Source organism: Carcharodon carcharias, chromosome 14 (assembly GCF_017639515.1).
Source record: "Carcharodon carcharias isolate sCarCar2 chromosome 14, sCarCar2.pri, whole genome shotgun sequence".
Classification (NCBI taxonomy): domain Eukaryota; kingdom Metazoa; phylum Chordata; class Chondrichthyes; order Lamniformes; family Lamnidae; genus Carcharodon; species Carcharodon carcharias.
In genome coordinates this window covers 27,026,992-27,048,776 of record NC_054480.1, presented here as the reverse complement: position 1 = coordinate 27,048,776, position 21,785 = coordinate 27,026,992, and the positions used below count along the sequence as shown (strand labels likewise).

The 21,785-nt window shown below is 40.4% G+C and overlaps 1 protein-coding gene across 3 annotated transcripts in view; it reads left to right on the top strand.

The window, feature by feature from the left end:
- Positions 1-21,785, top strand: part of LOC121286902 (disks large-associated protein 4-like) — a 251,826-nt gene that overhangs the window by 225,441 nt on the left and 4,600 nt on the right. For all 3 annotated transcript variants that reach the window (XM_041204135.1, XM_041204136.1, XM_041204137.1), the window contains 5 exons: positions 3,243-3,613; positions 5,583-5,674; positions 8,594-9,012; positions 12,457-12,548; positions 18,593-18,745. In XM_041204135.1, coding sequence (XP_041060069.1) covers positions 3,243-3,613; positions 5,583-5,674; positions 8,594-9,012; positions 12,457-12,548; positions 18,593-18,745 — 1,127 coding nt within the window. The remainder of the gene's footprint in view (positions 1-3,242; positions 3,614-5,582; positions 5,675-8,593; positions 9,013-12,456; positions 12,549-18,592; positions 18,746-21,785) is intronic.

Here is a 21,785-nt window from a genome sequence, read left to right as displayed (position 1 = left end):
AAGAGTGCAGGAAGGCATTCCATGAGCAGAACCAGGCATACCTAAAAATGAGATGACAACCTGGTGAAGCTGTAGCACAGGATTACCTGCATGCCAAACAGTAGAAGCAGCATGTGATAGACATAGCTAAGCGATCTCATGACCAACAGATCGTGAGATCTAAGCTCTGCAGTCCTACCACATCCATTCGTGAATGGTGGTGGACAATTAAACAACTCGCTGGAGAAGGAGGCTCCACAAATATCCCCATCCTCAATAATGGGGGAGCCCAGCACATCAGTGCAAAAGAAAAGGCTGAAGCATTTGCAGCCATCCTCAGCCAAGACAGAATCTCACCATCTCCCCATGACATTCAATGGAGTTAGCATTGCTGAATCCCCCACTATCAACGTCCTGGGGATTCCCTTTGACCAAAAACTGAACTAGACTAGCCCTATAAATACTGTGGCTAGAAGAGCGGGTCAGAGGCATGAAATTCTGAGAGTAACTCCCCAAAGCCTGCCCATGTCCCTACAAGGCACACGTCAGTAGTATGATGGAATATTCTCCGCTTGCCTGAATGAGTGTAGCTCCCACAACACTCGAAGCTCAACACCATCCAGGACAAAGTAGCCCACTTCATTGGCACTCCATCTACCACAATAAACAACTCCTTCCACCACTGCAAAATGGCAGGACTTTATATCATCTACAAGATGCAATGCAGCAACTCGAGGCTCCTATGACAGCACCTTCCAAACTTGGAACCTCTACCATCTAGAAGGACAAAGGCAGTAGATGCATGAGAACACCGCTACCTGCAAGTTCCCCTCCAAGCCACATACCCATCCTGATTTGGGACTATGTTGCTGTTCCTTCACTGTCACGGGATCAGAATGCTAGAACTCACTTCCTCACAACTCTGTGGTATTCCTACAATACATGCACTGCAGTGGTTCAAGAAACAGTACACCACCACCACCTCGAGAGCATTTAGTAATGGGCAATAAATGCTGGCCTAGCTAGCAGTGCCCACATCCCATGAACAATTTTTCTTTAAAAAACCTCAGTCAGGCTTAGAGGTTTTGGATGGTTCAGGTCAGTTGATTTGTCAGGCCATTTTACCCCTGGGTTTTAGTTGTGTTCTGGAATTAGCATTTATAGTGACCTGGGAAGAAGGCAATCAGTTCTCTGCCCATTTTTCTCTGGATCAACTCATGGCTTTGAGGAGCTTCTGGAGAGAGTGACTATATTTGAGGAGCTGTGCAATATTTTGCCATGTATCCCTGGAAGTTGCCTGGATGTTCATGCAGGAACTGACACTTGGTCCTTAGTTTATGAAAATGTGCGAATGGAGCACTTCAAAAACCACTTGGAATTATAGCTTTGTATATTATGCATAGGTATATTTCAGGATATACATATTAAATGCACCATTATGAACTTACTCGCTTTGCTGAGATCCTTGATGAGGTGGCTACCTATTTAGTTTTGCTCAATCCCTTTAATGATGGTTATAGAGTAGTTTCACTGTATTGATATGCTGGTATTACCCAAGTAATTATTTACACTTTTTGTGTTACGCCGAGTCAACCATGTGTGAAGCAAAACAATCTTTTATCCACTTAGATTAGTTCCCTAACTGTAATATGCCTTAAATTTGGTGGTGACCTTATTTCAGTAAGTTTTTTATTGGTAATTAATTAAATTTAATTGACATTGGTTTTGTGGTGATTTGCAGCTATGGTTTAGCTACCTGTACTTGGTTTACAATACTTGCGATTTCTCACCTGACATTTTCAACAGGATTATTTTCTCATCTGTTGATATACATATAAAACAAGAGAGCATTCTAATGTTAAGTACTTCTTCACCCTGAAGGGTACAGCTGGTATTAACAAATTTGCATTAAGGTCATACCACTAGCATTGATATAGTCCATAAAACAAAGACCTACCTGTATGTGAGTTAATACGGTAATGCATTTTTTAATGACAGTATTATAAAACCTCCTTAAGAATAACAGCTGCCATGCTGATAAAGTGATTTCTGTTGCTATAGTTTCATTCTTGCTCACTTACATAACTCATGCTCATCATGTCAAGGCAGCTGATACTTCATGCAAATTGTACTGTACCTGAAATCTGATAGTCAAGATTTTTTAAAACTTTGTTTATCTTAGAGGCTCAAGTTTTAACTTTGAAATTGTAGGAACAGAAGGAAGCCATTTAGCCACTTGACCCTATTCTGTCATTCAGCTGAATTATGGCAGAACTAAACCTCAAATCCATTTATTCGCATTTCTCCATATGCTTAAAAAAAACAATCGATTTCAAGTCTTGAAAATTTAAATTAACCTAGCATCCGCAGCCTATTGGTGGAGAGAATTCCAGATATCTACCACTTTTAGTGTAGAAAGGGGCCCCTTGTTTCACTCTTAAATGGCCTTCTAGAGTGGTTCTTTTAAATTGTTCCCCCTTATTCTGAATTTTCCACCAGTAGAAACAGTTTCTGTATCTGTCCTATCAAGATGTTTTATTATTTTAAATCACCCCTAAACTGTCCTCACTGATCAAAGTCCTGGAACCCCTTTCCCTAACAATGCTGTGGGTGTATCTACACCACATGGATTGCAGCAGTTCAAGAAGGCAGCTCACCACCACCTCAAGGACAATTAGGGATGGGCAATAAATGCTGGTCTAGCCAGTGATGTCCACATCCCTTGAATGAATAAAAATAAATCTATAACCTGCACAGCTGTACCAGTATCTTCCTCTTGGGAAGGTTAGTTGGGTAAATATCCTGTTCTTTTGTAATTTCCTGTTCCCAACTACACAACTTAGTGTACCTCCTAACATGGTGTTATCTGGCCATCTACACAGCTTAGTACCTCCTTACATGGTGCCATCCGCAAACTTGGAGATACAACTCTCATCCAAGTCAGTATATAGTGAAAAACTGAGTCTCCAGTACCATTGTCTGGGGAATACCACTTTTCACATTTCACCAATAAAATAATTTTCCCTTTCTGTCTCTGGCCTCCCAACCAATTACCAATCCATCTGATAAGGTTAGTTCCAATTCTGTCCACTTTGCTCCAGTATAATTCAAAATACTTTGTCATATCAAAAGTATGGAAGTGGAATGTGAAAACATGGAATTCTTCAGAAGGAAAAATTAGTTTTCAGCAAATTAGAAAATTTAATTATGAAATTGAAATTTTATGTTAAACTTTTTGTTTTTCCCTCTTTTCCACCCTCTAGTGTCATCGTGCATAACCACTTATAAGAAGACTCCTCCACCAGTTCCACCAAGAACCACATCTAAACCATTTATTTCAGTTACAGTCCAGAGCAGCACAGAATCGGCACAAGACACATACCTCGACAATCAGGACCACAAGAGTGATCTAAACAGTCAGTCCGGTCTCAGCAATTCTTCGGATAGCTTGGATAGTGCCAGGGCTCTGAATACTACTAAAACAGGAAGCATCAGTGCTCCAGTTCGTGAACAGTTAGACAACCAAAACCAACACAGAAATGCTACAGTGACAACTGAGAAGGGACCACTCGTTACTGAGGACCCAAAGGTGGAACCTCCTCCGAAAAGGAAGCTCTCTTCTATAGGGATACAGGTAATTTCTGCCAGATATTTTGCAGGTTAAAAGTGCATTACAGGATATTCAATAAATTCAGACTTGAGCAGTTTTCAAGCAGTCTGCTGTGTCTTAGGTCTTGATGTCATTTGGAAGATTTAACTTTGATAGATTATGTGAAAAACCAACTAAACACTTTAAAGTTTGGATTCTAATTGTTGATGGGTGAGAACCAAATATGAGGGAAAATGGCGTTTTCAGTGGTGGCTTGAAGACTGTTTTGGCACCGCACCATGTTGATCAAAGACTATCTTTTTGGAATGCTGCAAATAAGTTTGGATTTAGTTAACAAGGTGCTGCTCTTTTTATAAGAATGCAGTAGTGCTACTTTTTCAACAGTACAAAGTGCTTTTAAATTTGCATCAATGTAAAAATGGCAGTACTACTCAGTGAAATTACCAAAAACATTAAAATCCTATGCTGCGAGACCTAGTTTTTAAAAAAGCTTTCTCCTCATAAACTTGAGTTTATCTAAGGGCATTATGACCCCAAACCTGACTCAAAACTTCAAATAATCACTCTTTGACTTGCATCCCTGGTTTGTCCTGCACCAGGAGTCATGTTCCCTAGTGCTCTTTAGGGCCAGAACACAATATCAACTTTTACCAGTTTCCCTGTGATTTTAGGAAGATTATTATGCCCCAAAGAACAGATTTTATTACCTGATAGGATCATCATATTTTTAGTTTCTGTAATTTGATGACTTATTAGCAAATTATTTCTAATGCATATTAATAATGCTTTCTGAAAATACATTATTACTTTCCTTTAGGTGGTTCATACTGCCTTTCACAAGTTAGCACAGGGGTCCTTGACAACATGTTGATATTTGCAGGGTTTCCTGTACACATTAGATACATCCTTAACTCCTTGGGCTTGTAATAATTTTTTTAATGCCTTTATATATGCTGTTTTGTTTGCTATTCATAAAATATGACCTTTTTCACTGTTCAGCTACCTAATGTACCAAAGTGTATCTTTTGCTGTACTTCAAAGAATAAAAGGTCTATCAAATCTTACTATTTTTAGCATTCCTGTTTTATCTTGCATTGTTCCTTCTTTATTTGTATTCCTCAAAATTATCCAAAAGTGGGAAATATGGGTGGGCCAGTGTCTAGCATCTTTCATCTTTAGAGAGGCCAAGCAGTCTATGCGATGTCTCAGTACTTTTCCATCCTTATCTTCCCCACCCCAAATCTTTGCCTGGACTCTATATGGACTTATTTTATGGTTGTGTACCTCAAAAAATGCTTCTGTCAACAGCAGTTGTCCTGTTGTTTATCCTAGGGAAAAGTTCTTCAGCTTAGTGTTCACTTTTTCGTCCAATAATCCTATGTCCTCTTTTGACAGTCCAAATACTTATTTTCCCCTTACATTTTAGCTTTCTAATTCTATGCCTCCAATAAGCAAGATTGGGAGTGTGCTTTCTCTTGTGTGCGATCCCTTAAGGTACACATTGAGTTGCTGTTCCTTCAGTCATTGTGCCATACTACTGTTAGTCAGTATTGTGTGCAGTTGATAACCGCATTTTTAAGATTATAAATCCTGCCATTCTAACAGGTTGTTCCCACCAAAACAGTCTCAGTAATATATTTTTCTGTGATCTCCAAACAAAGGTATTTAAAATAAGATAAACCTGTAGACTTCTCAACTGTTGGTGCATTAATTCATGCTGGAAATTTTGAAACATTCCTTGCCAGTTAAATCAGTACTGACCAATGATAGTAATTGTATAAGGTGGCTATATCAGTTTAGCACTTTTCCGAAGAGGACCACTGCATTCATTTCCTAATGTAAGATTTTTAGTTGGTCCATAATACGAGTTTTAGTGTGGTTCGTTTAAAAGCAAGTTACATTGTTTTAATGCTTCAAACACAGTTACAGGAAAAAATGGAATAGACAATTGCCAAATGTTATCATTGACTTGTAGAGATTTCTTTCTTTTTAGGTTGACTGTTCCCAGAACTTAATTAAGGAACAAGATTCTCAACTTATCAACAAATTCCAGTCTATTGGAATACAAGTGGAAGACGAGTGGCAGTAAGTGAAATTAGTTCAACCAAATGAATAGATTTAATCTCCTTGAAACCTTCTTCATTTCTGCACATTCCACCCCATTTGCTGATTAACCTTCTCCAAGGCACTTCTATTCGTACTCTGCAACTACTTGGAAATATTCCATGTTGTCTTTCTTTTGAGCAAGCTTGGCTGATCCTTTCTCTTTGACTTCTGGTATAGTGAGCAACAGCATTATTTATACAGCACCACTAATGTTATGAAATACCCCAAGGAACTTCACAGGAATATTATAAACAAAGTGTGACGAAGAATTTGATCAAAGAGGCAGGCTTTAAGGAGTGTCTTAAAAGAGGAAATTGAGGTGGAAAGGTATAGGCAGGGTATTCTAGAGCTTGGGGTCCAGGCAACTGAAAGCGCAGCCACCAGTGTTGGAGTGATAAAAATCAGGAATGCACAAGAGGCCAGAATTAGAGGAGCGCCGATATCTGATACGGTTGTGGAGCTGGAGGTGATTACAGAGAGGCCATGGAGGGATTTGAAAACAAGAATGAGAATTTTATCAAGACACTGCTTGACCAGAAGCCAGTGTGGTCAGCGAGCACAGGGGTGATAGGGGAGAACAGTTCTTCTGTTGAGCTGAGATGGATAGCAGAGTTTTGGGTGACCAAGATTATGGAGGAAAGAATGTAGGAAACCAGCCAGCAGTGCACTGGAATAGTCGAGTCTAGAGGTATCAAAGGCATGAGGATTTCAACAGCAGGTGAGCTGAGATCAGGGTAAAGTTGGGTATTGTTACAGAGAGAGAAATAGGCAGTTTTAGTGATGACAAAAATGAGTTCAGAGGTTACAAGTAGGCTGGCTTAATCTCAGACTGTTGCCAGGAGGACTTGCTTTGTAGGAATTTCCATTGTAACATGGTTATATTAGGATTGATTGAAAAAGATTATAGTAAATATTCACTACCTTGTTCCATAAATAGTTTGTAGATATTTTCAAAAGGTTCACCAATATTATTGGCTTGTAGGCAGTGGGTTGCTGAAAGTGTACCATGCCTTGAAATCAAGATGAGCTTATGAGGCAATAACCAAACTCTGAAAATTGTAGGATGATTACTTGAGCGCCTCTCTCTCCCCTTCAAGCATCAGCCAGCTTTCAAATAGCATTATCAAAAGTGAAGAAATATAAAGATAGAAAATTGGAGGGATAATATTAAACAACCAGAAGGAGGACTAACTTTTAAATTGCCAGTCTTATTCCATTGTGTTTTTTGTTTCAAAACTTAATATGTTGAATGAAAAATTTTGACTGTATTTGTACACCATAATTCTGAGCAATATCGAAGGAGCCCCAGAATTCTGAAATTCACTGTGATCAGTAGATTAGAAAAGTCTTGATTCAATCACCTCTGCACTGAGTTATCTCACCTTCATCGGGATAATGGGCCACTGTTGCAACTGATGTCATGTAGCCTGAGGAATAGGAAGGGTAATAATTGGCCAATGCTCTCACTGACTTCAGTTTAGCCTGTCTCATTGGAAACATGCACTTCTCGATATTGAGTGTGCTCATAATAAGCTTCACCTTTTGCCTGCTGATTGAATACTCACTAACATAAGGTGATCTGGCTATTTTGGTGAGGCACTACAGCTTGGATGCCACCTTTTATCGAACATTTAACTTGTAAACATATAAATAGGATATCATCTCACAGGTTGGAGAAGTGTGTGGAAGAAATGTGCCATTGGTAATTTTTCTTAAGTATCCTTTGTGTTAATGTGCACAGCTTTCACCAAAACAAATTTCTCACTAAGTTAAAAGTGTTTGAAAGTTAAAAAGGCCCAGATAAGTCCACCACTAAACAAAAACAAGCAAATGGATAAAGTGTACCTGTATCTGTTAAGATTCTGATTAAGTAAATCCAATAATGGAAGTCTGATGCAGTGGCCACGTTTTGGGGCGACATAGAGAATTCCTCTTTAAGATGCATCTTCCTGAATCTGTTATCTTTCAAAAGCATTATTGCCCTGACCTGACAGTTTGGCTTGAAGCTGGCTTTAGAGTCTCGTTGCTAATTTCAATTTTTATGCGAAGGTTGAAGGGCTCAGCTGTTTCAGTATATTTTAGCAGGACAGTGTTTCATAGATGTTAATCCATGAATATTTTGTGTTGGTGCTGTCTCCTTTGCTCAAGTAACTAAGTCTACAGTTGAAAATGGGTCCATTATGTAATGGAGGTTTTTTTTGATTCATTCATGGGATGTGGGCATCGCTGGCTAGGCCAGCATTTATTGCCTGTCCCTAACTGCCCTTGTTCAGAGGTCATTTAAGAGTCACATGTAGACCAGACCAGGTAAGGACAGCAGATTTCCTTCCCTAAAGGACATTAGTGAACCAGATGGGTTTTTACAATAATTGACAATGGTTTCATGGTCATCATTAGACTTCTAATTCCAGATTTTTATTGGATTCAAATTTCACCATCTGCTGTGGTGGGATTAGAACCCGGATCCCCAGAACATTACCCTGGGTCTCTAGAATACTAGTCCAGTGATGATACCACTATGCCACTGCTGAGAGAGCAAATTACTGACCTGGTCAGGGTATAGTCTAAATGTGGCAACAACCTGTTTGTAAAAGTTAAACTTTCCTCCAAAAATGAGAGATTAGCATGGCTGTATTCTTCAATGTTTCAAGGAGTGTTATCTTAATTTTAAAGAAAAATAAATGCAAACTTTTGTTCTGTAATGTGATAGAATCTGTGCATAGTTTCTGTTGCATTGATAAACAAGTCATCTGTTTCAGTATATTTTAGCAGGATAGTATTTCATGGAGGTTAATCCTTTACAACGCATTTGCTTGAGATAGGCTTGCATTGCGTTTTGCAGTTGGCTCACTTAAAAGGAGGACCAAATTCTAAACATTGTCTCGTTATTTAAAACAGCTTAAGCCGCTCCAGCAGCATGACGTCAAAACAAGAAACCGACTCTGATACACAGGAATGTAGTAATTCTACTGCAGGATCCCAGGACAAAAGCAATCAGCTTTCGGATTCAACTCAGCATCACAGCACCTCAAACCCTGAACCTTCGGTACGGCAGCATGCTAAAAGCTCCCAGACAAAAAATAAGGCTTTTGCTTATGGAGATAACTTAGATCCAGCTCTAGATCCATCCTCTTTACCACCGCCGGAGCCATGGTTAGAATCTACTAACAATCTTCCTGTTGAACCAGTACATGCTACTTCATGTCGTCGGGATGGTTACTGGTTCTTGAAACTGTTGCAAGCAGAGAAAGAAAGAATGGAAGGATGGTGTCATCAAATGGAGAAAGAAACCAAAGAAAATAACCTATCTGAAGAAGGTACATTGACAAGAAAATAATACTTCCCCTCCAAATATCATTACTATTAGAATTCACTAAATTAAATAAAAATGGTTATATAGTCCTTACATCAAACTCCATTTTATAGCCCAAGTTTTTTAAAAACTGTCTTTGAATTTCACTTCTGATTTTTTTATTAACTGTGAATATATTTAAATAGCAAATGATAAATGTTACCAGCAAGATGAGAAGAGGCTGTTTTGAAGTGATGCTGAACATGACTGAATCGATACAATTCCTAACCAAGGTGTTTTGTTCAAAGAGCACATAACATCATTAAAAGGATGTCAGTTACCATAGTTCACACTTGAAATCAAGATCCTTATTCTTGCATGCATGAGACCAAAATGCTTCCACTTTTTTTTCTAAACTGTCCTTCAGTACTGTACCTCTAATTGGGGTTCTAGGGTGGAATATGAGACTCGGGAAGGCTATGCCATTCCCTGCACTGAAGTTGATAACTCCATTAAACCGCTACCCCTTCCCATCAAGTACTTTCTCATCTGGTGATCTACCGTGCCCAATTATATTTCATGACGGAGTTGAACACGAAGTAAGGAAATATCCTATTATTTTTAATTATTATGGAAATGTCCTCTTTAATGCACCAGACTTGGGTCTCTTAAGAGTGGGAATAAAGATCTGCTTGATTGTGGTTGTTTTTTTTGTTTTTATGGTATGTTTTAAGTAATTAAAATTTAAATGTGATTTTCCTGATGCTTTGCCAGCACCCCCCAGCACAGTACATAGCTACATGAAGCACATGAGGAAGGTCCAAGGTTTGATCTTTTTTTATTTGTTCATGGGATGTGGGCGTCACTGGCTAATCCCTAATTGCCCTTGTTCGGAGGGCATTTTAAAAGAGTCAACCACATTGCTGTGGTTCTGGAGTCACATCTGTGATGAGTTAATCATGACTACGCCACCAAAAGAAACAATGCAACCGGCTTCAACGCTGAGTGAATGAGGGAAACATGAACCAGAATTTCCACTGCTGGTCAATAAACCCAGCTTTCCCCTTTCATTCCCGACGAAATGCCAGAATTGAGCATTGGACTGAATGAGTTCAGCTATGGTGTTCCCTGTAGGTCAAAAGTCTCATGATACTCTTGACAGAATTGGATATGGAAGCATAATATATGAAATAGGAGCAGGCGTAGACCATTCAGCCTCTCAACTCTGTCTGCTATTCAGTACAATCATGGCTGATCATCTACCTCAACTCTGCTTTCCCACCTGCTCCACATATCCCATGGGCTGAATTTTTCCGTCGGTCAGAAGGCGGCGGGGCCCACTCGCTGACCCGAAAATGACGAGGGATGATGTCGGGGGGGAACTCCTGATGTCATCCCGCCCCATTTAAATCTTCAGGAAGGTGGGTCCGCCCGCTGACCTGTTAGTGGCCAATTGAGGCCATTGACAGGATAATTAAAATAATTAAAGGTCCAGCCCGTCCAACCTTATGGTTGGTGGGCAGGCCAGGAGCCCCGGCGGGCTTCTGAAGGAACATGAAACCTCATCCACCAGCACGATGAGATTTCATGTCGGGGGACATGTTAATGATTTTTTTATTTTTCTATTTTTAAAGCAGTACCTAGCCTCAGGGAGACGTGTGCTCTTTGGTGCGCGTGCGCGAAAGAGTGCACTCGCATTTGGGGAATCCCTCCACCGCCCACACAGGAAGTGCATAGCACTTCCTGGTGGACGTCACGCTGGGCGGGCCTTAATTGGCCCGCCCACTTAAAATGGCAACGGGGCCGGCTTCTCCAGTGAGGATCAGCTCCCCACCCGTCGGAGATTGGGTCGGGCCCGCCTGCCCGACAGGCAAAAAATTCAGCCCCATGATTCCCTAAGAGATCAGAATTCCATCAGTCTTGAATATATACTCAGCAATGGAGCACCCACAACCCTCTGGGGTAGACAATTCCAAAGATGCATTTTCCCATGTTCTCGTTTCCTCAGCTAGGGGAAACAACTCTGTCCACCCTGTCAAGCCTCTTGAGAATCTTGTACATTTCAATCAGATCACCTCTCATTCTGCTAGACTCCAGAGAGTCCAGGCCCACTATACTCAGCCTCTCATCCCAGGAATTGATCTAGTGAACCTTGGCCGTACTGTCTCCAAGGTAAGTATATCTTTCCTTAGGTACGAAGACCAAAACTGCACAGTATTCCAGATGCGGTCTCACCGAAGCCAATATAATTGTAGCAAAAATTTCATATTTACGTATTCTCATCCCCTTGCAATCAAGGCCAGCCTGCCATTTCCTTCCTAATTGCTGAATTTTTTCATATAATGTAGCTTGCTGTATTTTTCTGCAGATATAAATTTATTACAAGCAGCTTTATTATTAGAATTTTATTCCTTTAGATTTTTCTTCCAAATGCTATAACACAATATTCACTTGTGTAAGTCTGAAATAATAACAAGACAATATGGAAAGTTAGACTTCCTAGTTCATATTTAGTATATATTATAGTATTAATATATTATAGATTAAATAAAGCATTTAACTTATTTTCCTTTTTACAATCAGTGCAAAAAGTATAATTTTTCCATGGTAAAGATCAAAATTGTTAACACTACTGTGTACCTGCACTGTAAATTAAATTTCTGGTTCTCCATTCTAGAATCCTGCTGCCCACAGGCAGAATTTGGATTTGAAAAGAGATCAATGACATGGGTATACTTAGGCAACTGCATGCTAGATTTTATCTCCACTGCAAAAACTTGGACATTCTTCATAGCTGATACCAATGTTTTTAATTGACTGTTTTTGAAAATTTAGATGTATTTGATCTTAATTGCACAAGTGGCAAGAAAATAATTTGCAGATGGTACTAGTACTGTCTTTGTATTTATTTATTTATTACTGTTTGTTTTCACCACTATTGCACTATACTACTAAATACTCTCAGGTTCAGATTACTTACAACTGTGTTCACTTTCTCTAGAAGGAACCTGGATCAGTGTCACCCCAACTGCCATTGAGTAGGTGATGTCTTCAGGTCTAAGCATAGGGCTGAAGGAATGAAGAGTATTTCTGGAACTACTTCATAGCTGTTCACATCCTCTAACACAATGCAGGAAGTGACAGGAAGATGTTTAGTATTTTAATGTACATTTGAAAAGAACATAACAGGAAGCTATGTAGAATGGAAGGTAGGTAGAACAGCAGAATTTGGTGACTAGCCTTCAGAAGGGAAAAAGTAGAAAACTTCAACTGAGGGAGTTACATTTTGCTACAGCTAGGTAACTCATGGAAATAATTTTAATTCCTTTTGACTTGCCCGTTTTCTTGCCTGATACTTCAGATTTTTCACTTTATTCTTTATTCATTGTCCAGGATAAAATTATTTCAATATGGTTCAGAATATAGTTAGGGCTGCACATGGAAAATGTTCATTTGTTTTTTTCTTTAGTCCTAGGAAAAATCCGGAGTGCAGTAGGAAGTGCACAGCTTTTGATGTCTCAGAAATTGCAGCAGTTCCATGGTCTCTGCGAACAAAATCTGGTATATGCATCTTGCTTATTAGGAACAAATTAATAATAACTATTAACATGCATTCTAATTGGAAGCAATAGGATAGAATACTAAATGACTTGTCATTTACAATACCTAAAGTGCAATAGCAATAATAGCAAGTGCCAAACTTCAATGATTTGGGAACATTGTTTATAGGCTTTCACAGAATCTCTCAGTGCAGAAGAGGCCCTTCAGCCCATCGAGTCTGCACCAACACGTGAGAAACACCTGACCTACCTACCTAATCCCATTTATCAGCACTTGGCCCATAGCCTTGAATGTTATGACGTGACAAGTGCTCATCCAGGTACTTTTTAGAGGCTGTGAGGCAACCCGCCTCCACCACCCTCCCAGGCAGCGCATTCCAGACTGTCACCACCCTCTGGGTAAAAAACTTTTTCCTCACATCCCCCCTGAGCCTCCTGCCCCTCACCCTGAATTTATGTCCCCTCATGACTGACCCTTCAACTAAGGGGAACAGCTGCTCCCTTTCCACCCTGTCCATGCCTCTTATTATCCTGGACACCTTGATCAGGTCGCCCCTCAGTCTTCTCTGCTCCAACGAAAACAACCCAAGTCTATCCAACCTCTCTTCATAACTTAAATGTTTCATCCCAGGCAACATCCTGGTGAATCTCCTCTGACCCCCTCCAGTGCAATCACATCCTTCCTATAATGTAGTGACCAGAACTGCACACAGTGCTCCAGCTGTGGCCTCACCAAAGTTCTATACAACTCTAACATGATCCCATTGGCTCGGTAGGTAAATTCCACACCCAGCATGGTACTGAGCCATATCGAGCAAGAAAATCTTTGTTCTATACGGCATTAACTAATTTCAGCAGAGGGTTGGGGATGGAAGGGAATTTCTGCCTCGTTATATTTAGGCTAGGAAGGAGGGAAAAGTCAACAAATATTCCCACTGTAACTTGTCATTCAGTGAAACCTGCTGCAAAGTAAGTGTATGTATCCTGGCCTTTATCAATAAGGGGATAGAGTATGAAAGCAAGGAAGTTACATGATATCTGTATAAAACACTGGTTCAGCCTCAACTGGAGTATTGTGTATAGTTCTGGGCAAAACACTTTAGGGAGGATATGAATGCATTAGAGAGGATGCAGGAAAGATTCACAAGTATGGTTCCAAGGTCACGGATTGGAGAAGTTTGGACTGTTCTCCTTGGAGAAGAAAAGGTTAAAAAGAGTTTTGAGAGAGGTATTCAAAATCATGAGGGGTCTGGACAAAGTAGATCGGGAAAAACTGTTCCCACAGGTGGAAGGATAGAGAACCAGAGAACACATTTAAGCTAATTGACAAAAGAAGCAATGATGACATGAGGAAAAACTTTTTCATGCAGTGTGTGATTAGGGTCTGGAATGCACTGCCTTAGCGTGTGGTTGGAGGCAGGTTTAATCAAGGCATTAAAGTGGGAATTGGATTCTTATATGAAAGGTTGTGTTTATTTGTGCCACAACACTAGAGAGAGCATTTCTTGGACATGCATAGCAGCAGTTGTAATGTCAGAGCGCCAGCTGCATGCATTAAAACAAATAATCTGGCTTCACACAGACTAACAATATAGTTCAAGTTCCCCATTTTTAGGTCTATGCCATCCTTAACCAATTGCAAGTTCTTGTATTTAGTCGTCTTAGCATGTATCAACTGCTCCCTTTTACTGCAGCGAAGAATATTTACAACGATGAAGATACATAATCAGGAAATTTCAGAAAATGAGATTCTCAACTTCCAATGTGGAGAATTGATTGTAATATTTAGATTACGAACACTTCTTGGTTAAAAATAAATAAGTACTTTGACGAGAAACTCCACACACAAAGCCTTAACACCTTAAGCTAGAACCAGTGGGTTAACACTCGCAAAATCTCAGACATTATGATCTCATCATAGACTGGGAACTGTGATGGATTGTTGCTGGGATTCTGTTGTTCTATGTGCTACAGAGCCAATCTGAAATGCTACAGTGGAATTCCCATTTGAAATGCTTGTATTGCAGGATCCAGTGCAATTTGGATCTACATTTGCTGTTTGTTTTGATAGATCCAAACACCTGACTGGAAAGGCTTTGGGAGCAGTTGCACATGCACCAGCAGCAACATTGTGGGGCTGAGTATGTTTTCGCAACTCTTTCTGATGCCTTTCCAGTCAGTGGCAGGAGTTGCAATGAGTCTGAAATGGAAAAATGTGCAGGAATACAGGAGAAGGCGTGGGAGGGCTATGTTCTGTGCTGTAACCTTTCTATGATTCTATACAGTTTTTGGGTGAGGACAGGAATCCATTGATTATTCTTATTTGGGCTTATCGTGCAGGATAAATGGCCATTTGGTTGAGGTAACAAATTTTGGAAGCTTGGGGCAGGAAATCAATGTGGGAGACTGCAGAAATATTTGTAATTTTTTTAAAATCAATTTTTTAAATAGTATATTTTAATTAATTCAACAACCTTGACTGGCCATGCATGAATCAAATAATCAAGCGAATGGACAAACACAAATAATCTTCCAACTATATGAATTCCCTCTCCATGTCATAGGATTATATGGTTGGCTTCTGCCAATTTACACTACATATTTCCAGATTTCTTTTTTGTTTGGGTTAATGGCTCATTAAGAACACACTCATCTTTTCTCATTAATGTTTGGTTTTGCGGGAGTGGAGGGAAGTCAGTGACTTGGGTAGGATGTGCAGTGAGTGGCTAATTTGATGCTGCCAGTGGTTCTCATGGACCTTGACTAGAAAGTAAGCCATCTCAACATGGAATCTGAATGTGGCATTGGAGATGTTCACTTTGAGCTTGTAATTAATATGAAATTACAGAAATGGAAAATTGCTTTGGCGACAATTCCAATTCTTTTGTTAACTGACATGAAGAGCAGCTCTAGAATCCAGCACTTTTTTCCTCCTCCTGTTCTGCATAAATTGTCTTGAAATTAACATATAGTATTTAATACTTAGTCAGGAGAATAAGTGCCAAAAAGAGAGAATCCGTTTAGTTGGAGTTAAGAAACAATAAAGATGTTATTGCACTACTTGATGTATTTTAAGGGCTCCCAAATATTGGGAAGGAGGTAGATGAGCTGACTTGCAAAGAAATTACTGAGAGGTGCAAGAACTATAGAGTAATAATAACAACTGGCACAGATAGATGAGTTGAACTCATCTGTCCTGTGCTGCACTATTCCATGATTCTATGGTATGCTCTTTTCCTGTGAGGCAGGCTCACTATTCCTAATTCAAAAAAAAAGTTTTGAACATACAAATAAAACGTGCCACTGGTTCATCTTTTCACAGTGATTGACATTGTCGTGGTTCTTCCCTCCAACCGGCTGCCGGGTGGTCGGTTTATCCGCGCTTCCAGCCGCTCACTTGTAACCAATGAAACTTAACCTTCCTGTACAGACTTTGAGGAAAAGGATTACTGAGACTGTTGAACTATACTTCACATTGCTGCAGTGAATGATCTCTATACATTCACATCTTTCTTTCCTCTGTGAAATGCCTTTTCCACAGTAACAGTTTGTCCATGACTTCAAGTATATTAGGTGACCCCCTACAGGATAATTGTGGTACTTAACCATAATTTGGTCAAACAGAGCTTCCTCCTGCCTTAATACCTAAGTGGCCAGATCGCTCATATTCCAGAATAGCCCTATTTGGGAATGTTATTTGTGGCATGTGAAAAATGAATGAAGGTAGATCTTTAGATGCATTGATTCTTCATTGTTTCATTTTGAAGTTCTTTGTTAGCTTTTCTAACCACAAGAGCTCTTGCTAAGCATAAAATGTTTTCTGTTAATATTGGGTATTACACATTCAAACTACTTTTTAATCACAGGTTACATTGGATTTATTTTGAAAATGGTGATGCAATCCTGCTTTGCTTTCAGTTTACAAGTTTTAGTTCAAAAACGGGCTGACAATGCTATGGAGGATTGCTATGTCGTCAGAAAGGGGGATTTTTTTTCTGTTTTAACTTTACCCATGGGATGATTAGATTATCCATGATATGTTAAAGATCACTTAATTTGAATAGAGAAATGTTATTCCAAGAGGTTTTGTGCTGAATTAAGTATTGTATATGCAGAGTGGATAAAACCAACAGACACTTGAGTGCTCAATGAACAGATTCAGTAACTGACATCCTGAGTTAGGGAGATGATGGTAAATCCCCTGATTGATTCCTGACTTTCTTGATTCGTGGAAAGAGTAAGGCTGCTATAGCCAACCTCAAATATTAAAATTAAAAATATAATCAACATACCAACATGGAGCAGGAGAAGGCCACTCACCTCCTCAAGCCTGCTCTGCCATTCAATAAGATACGGCTGATCTCATTGTATCCTACTGCTGATAACCCTTCACCCCCTTGTTAACCAAAAATCTATCGGTTGCTGCCTCAACCACATCCTGTAACAAAGCATTCCTTGATCCAATAAATCTTTGTAAAGAAATTCCTCCTACTCTCCCGAATAATTTTAAATGATGACCATTAATGTAGTTGATATGGATTTCAGCAAAGCCTTTGACAAGGTCCCACATGGGAGATTTTTAAAGAAGGCAAATGCACATGGGATACAGGGTAATTTAATAAGGTGGATTCAAAATTGGCTTAGTTGTAGGAGACAGAGGGTGATGACACAAGGTTGCTTTAGTGACTGGGAGCCGGTGGCGTACCACAGGGATCTGTGTGGGTCGCCTATTATTCGTCATTTATATAAACGACATAGATGACTATGTGGGGGGTAAGATTAGTAAATTTGCAGATGACACAAAGATTGGCTGGGTGGCTAACAGTGAGGTTGAGTGTCTTGGGCACAGGGAGATATAGACAGGATGGTCAGATGAGCAGATAAGTGGCAGATGGAAGTGATACACTTTGGAAGGAGTAATTTGACAAGGAAGTATTCAATGAACGGCATGACACTAGGAAGTTCTGAGGAACAAAGGGATCTTGGCGTGTGTGTCCATAGATCTCTGAAGGCGGAGGAGCATGTTAGTGGGGTGGTGAAAAAGGCATCTGGGACACTTGCCTTTATCAATCGAGGCATAAATTACAAAAGGGAGATCATGTTAGAGTTATATAGAACCTTGATGAGGCCACAGCTGGAGTACTTACTGTGTGCAGTTCTGGTCACCACATTATAGGAAGGATGTGATTGCACTGGAGGGGGTGCAGAGGAGATTCACCAGGATATTGCCTGGAATGAAACATTTAAGTTATGAAGAGAGGTTGGATAGACTTGGGTTGTTTCCGTTGGAGCAGAGAAGACTGAGGGGCGACCTAATAGAGATGTACAAGATTAGGAGGGGCATGGACAGGGTGGATAGGGAGCAGCTGTTCCCCTTAGTTGAAGGGTCAATCATGAGGGGACACAAGTTCAGGGTGAGAGGCAGGAGGTTTAGGGGGGATGTGAGGAAACATTTTTTCACCCAGAGGGTGGTGACAGTCTGGAATGCGCTGCCTGGGAGGGTGGTGGAGGCGGGTTGCCTCACATCCTCTAAAAAGTACCTGGATGAGCACTTGTCACGTCATAACATTCAAGGCTATGGGCCAAGTGCTGATAAATGGGATTAGGTAGGTAGGTCAGGTGTTTCTCACTTGTCGGTGCAGACTCAATGGGCTGAAGGGCCTCTTCTGCACTGAGATTCTGTGATTAATCACTGGCTACGGAGGGGAAAATCAACTTTGCTTACGTCTCTTGAATGCTGCACAGTTCCCTCTTATGCTGAAGCACAAGTATGAATATATGCTGAGGACAGATTTGACTTGAGTGCAAAGCCATTCAATCAAATTCTCTTATACCCACACTAAGGGCGGAATTTTATGGCCCTGTTGCCAGGGGTGGGTCTGTAAAATATGGCAAGCCCAATGGGCCTTTATTCTGAAACACTGCTCATAGCACTGCACTGCAGCATCAGTCAGGAAAGAAAAAGTGAAATCTGTCGAAACGGGAGAGGAGCAACCACATTGTTAATAATTTTGATTGTCACTTGTGCTGTTTATGATTTTGTAGAACCAAAATGCAAACCCACGACCGACTGCACAAGATTTAGCTGGCTTTTGGGATATGCTGCAGCTTTCTATTGAAGACATCAGCTTGAAGTTTGATGAACTTTATCATCTTAAAACTAATGACTGGCAACTAGTTGAAATGCCAGAAAAGAAGGTAAGTTATAGCCTTATCTAATAATTTGGCGAATGAGAACAAACTAATGCAAGACTGCAGTAATATTTCTGTGTGAAGAAATACTCCATAGCATTGTATTATAATAGATGTTTTAGTAGGTGTAAAGAACTGCAAATGAATATGTACATTTGAGTTTAACTTGATCTGTATGTCCCTCTAATTTCAGGGCGAAGGTGGGGGGGTTGACTGAAACTTGTGGTTTGTCTTGAAATTAGCTTAGTTTATACTATAAATCACCGGACATTATTGGTGTTGTATGCCTATCCCATTTCAAATCATGAAAAGATAGGACTTTCATATGGCACTAATAAACGTTTGTCAAAAGAAAACTGTTGTTAATTTACAGAATACCATACTGTGACGCCACAGAGAAGAATTGTTACTTTAGGTTGCATTGATGTTTGGTTTATGTGTAGCTAATACAAGTTATGGGCTTGGTCAACTGGTGTTCAAAAAGAAAGCAATGTCTTCTTCACTACTGGATGCCAGGCCTAAGCTACCAATCATCATTTCAAAGAAGAGCAGGATAGTTATCTCTGGCATCCTAGCTAATATTTACCCCTCAATCAACATCACTCGCATACAATATCTGGTCATTATCACATTGCTGTCTTTGGGAGTTTGCTACTTGCAAATTGACTATCACATTTCTTACAACAGTGACTACAGTAAAGCACTTTGAAATGTTCTAAGTTTGCGAAAGGTGCTATATAAATGTAAGGCTTTCTTTCGTTATTTAAATAACTACTGGCTGGATACTTGTGTACGGGCAAAATAGTTTACATCTATAGTTCTTAAATAAATCACCATTTAGCTTCCCTTTCTATGTTTTAACCTGTTTGAAATTGAAAACCAATAGTTTGGGTTGATAGCATGATTTTTCATCCTATCTGCACAGAAGTCTTTCATACCAGGTGCCTGGTTTCTAAAGGTGTGATATAATACCCACTGAATAATTATTTTTAACAGTACAGCTGATCAAAATGTCACAATTAATCCCATACTCCTGATTTTTACATTTTCAAGTTTTGCCTTTATTTGAAAGACAAATTGTATACTAAAAACAGAAATGCGGCATCTGTGGAAGAGATAATATTTCAGGCCAATGACTTTGTCAGAACCAGAAAGGGCATCAACCTGAAATGTTCATAGCATTTTCTGTTTTTATTTCAATACTAGGCACTTGAAATACTTCAGGGCATGAACATTACAGTTATATCCAGTACTGGATGAGCATCAGTTTCCTCCAGTTAAATATTGGGAAGACTGAAGCCATTGTTTTTGATGGCTGCTCCAAAGTTCATCGCCTAGTTTCCAACTCCTTCCCTCTCCCGGGCAACAGTCTGAGATTAAGGCCCTGAATTTTCACGCAGACGGGGCGCTCTCTCTCTCTTTTTGAAAATGGCTCCAGAGGTCCGAATCCAGTAGTCCCAAGCCTGGCCTCTTCCATTTTTGCAGCTTGATTGACAGCACCAAGCACTTATGAAGTTTTTGAAGTGGGAATATGAATACAAATGTTTGTTCCTATAAGGGATTAAGGGAGGCTAAGTGTAGTGAATGGGTTATTTTATATTTGTTTTTTTTTAAACAGTGAATTCATCAATAGACACTTCAAAACTTTTTGAATCCCTGGGTGGGTCCTGAGGTCTGCCCATGGTGGATACTGGATGAGTTGGCATGGAGGATGTAAGAGCAAAAGATGGTGGGTAGGGGGCATGAGTTGGCACAAAGTTGGCATAGAGGCAAAAAAGGATCATGGCTTGGGTGGAGGGACATAGTTGGAGGGGCATGGAGAGTATGAGGTGCTATGGGGGTTAGGTTGGCATAGAGTGTATGGGGGTAAGTGAGGGTATAGGTTGGCATAGTGTATGGGGACCATAGGAGTAGGTGGACATAGATTGACATGGAGGATATGAGGGGGATGGATTGGTGAACATAGATTTACATGAAGGGTATGAGGGATCATGGGGATGGGTGAAGGGGCATAGGTTGGCATGAAGGGCCATGGGGAGGTAGAGGAGGATAGGCTGGCATGGAGGGTATAAGGGGCCATGGGAGGTGGGTAGAAGGGGCATAGGCTGTCATGGGGTATGTGGAGCCTTGGGGGATGGGTGGAGGGGCATAAGTTGGCATGGAGGGTATGAGGGACCATGGAAGTGGATAGAGGGGCATGAGGTGGCATGATTGGGACATGACTATTTGGCGGGTTGATGAGGGCTGTTCTTGCGTTTTTTAAAATAATGCCAGAGTACTGAGATGGGCATTTTTGCCAAGCCTGCCTCCATACCCGCTGCCTCTGAACCCTTTTCATCTTTCTAGGGGTGGTGGGCATGTCTCCCATTTCAGGCCCCTCCAACTACTGGAATGAATATCTGAATTTTCGGGGCACTTTCTCCCAAGTTTGTTTGGTTTGCAGAGCCAGGAATTGTCCTGACTTTGTTCTCCCGCCTCGAGAGTAAATTCGAGTCTAATGTTTGCAACCTTATTGTCACTTTTAATCCCAAGATGAGCTTCCAACCTCATTCTCACCATCACTAAGACTGCTTATTTCCATCTTTGTAACATTGCTCGACTTCACCCTGTCTCAGCTCATCTGCTGCTGAAACCCTCATCCCGTACCATCGTTTCCTCTCGACTCGACTGTTCCAACACACTCCTGGCTGGTCTCCCACATTCTATCCTCCATAACATAATCCAGAACTCTGCTGCCTATGTATTAACTTGCAGTTAACATTTAAGTCCCGTTCCCTTATCATATCTGTGCTCAGTGACCTACCTTGGCTCCCTGTCAATCAATGTCTTGATTTTAAAATTCTTATCCTTGTTTTCAAAAATCTCTGGCCTTGCCCTTCACCAACTCTGCAATTTCCTCCAACCCCCACCCCCTCCCCAAGATATTTGCACTCATTTAATTCTGGCCTCTTTTGCATTCCTAATTATAATTGCTCCACCATTGGTGGCCATGCCTTCAGTTGCTTGGCCCAAACTCTGGACTTACCTCACTACATCTCTCCCCTCT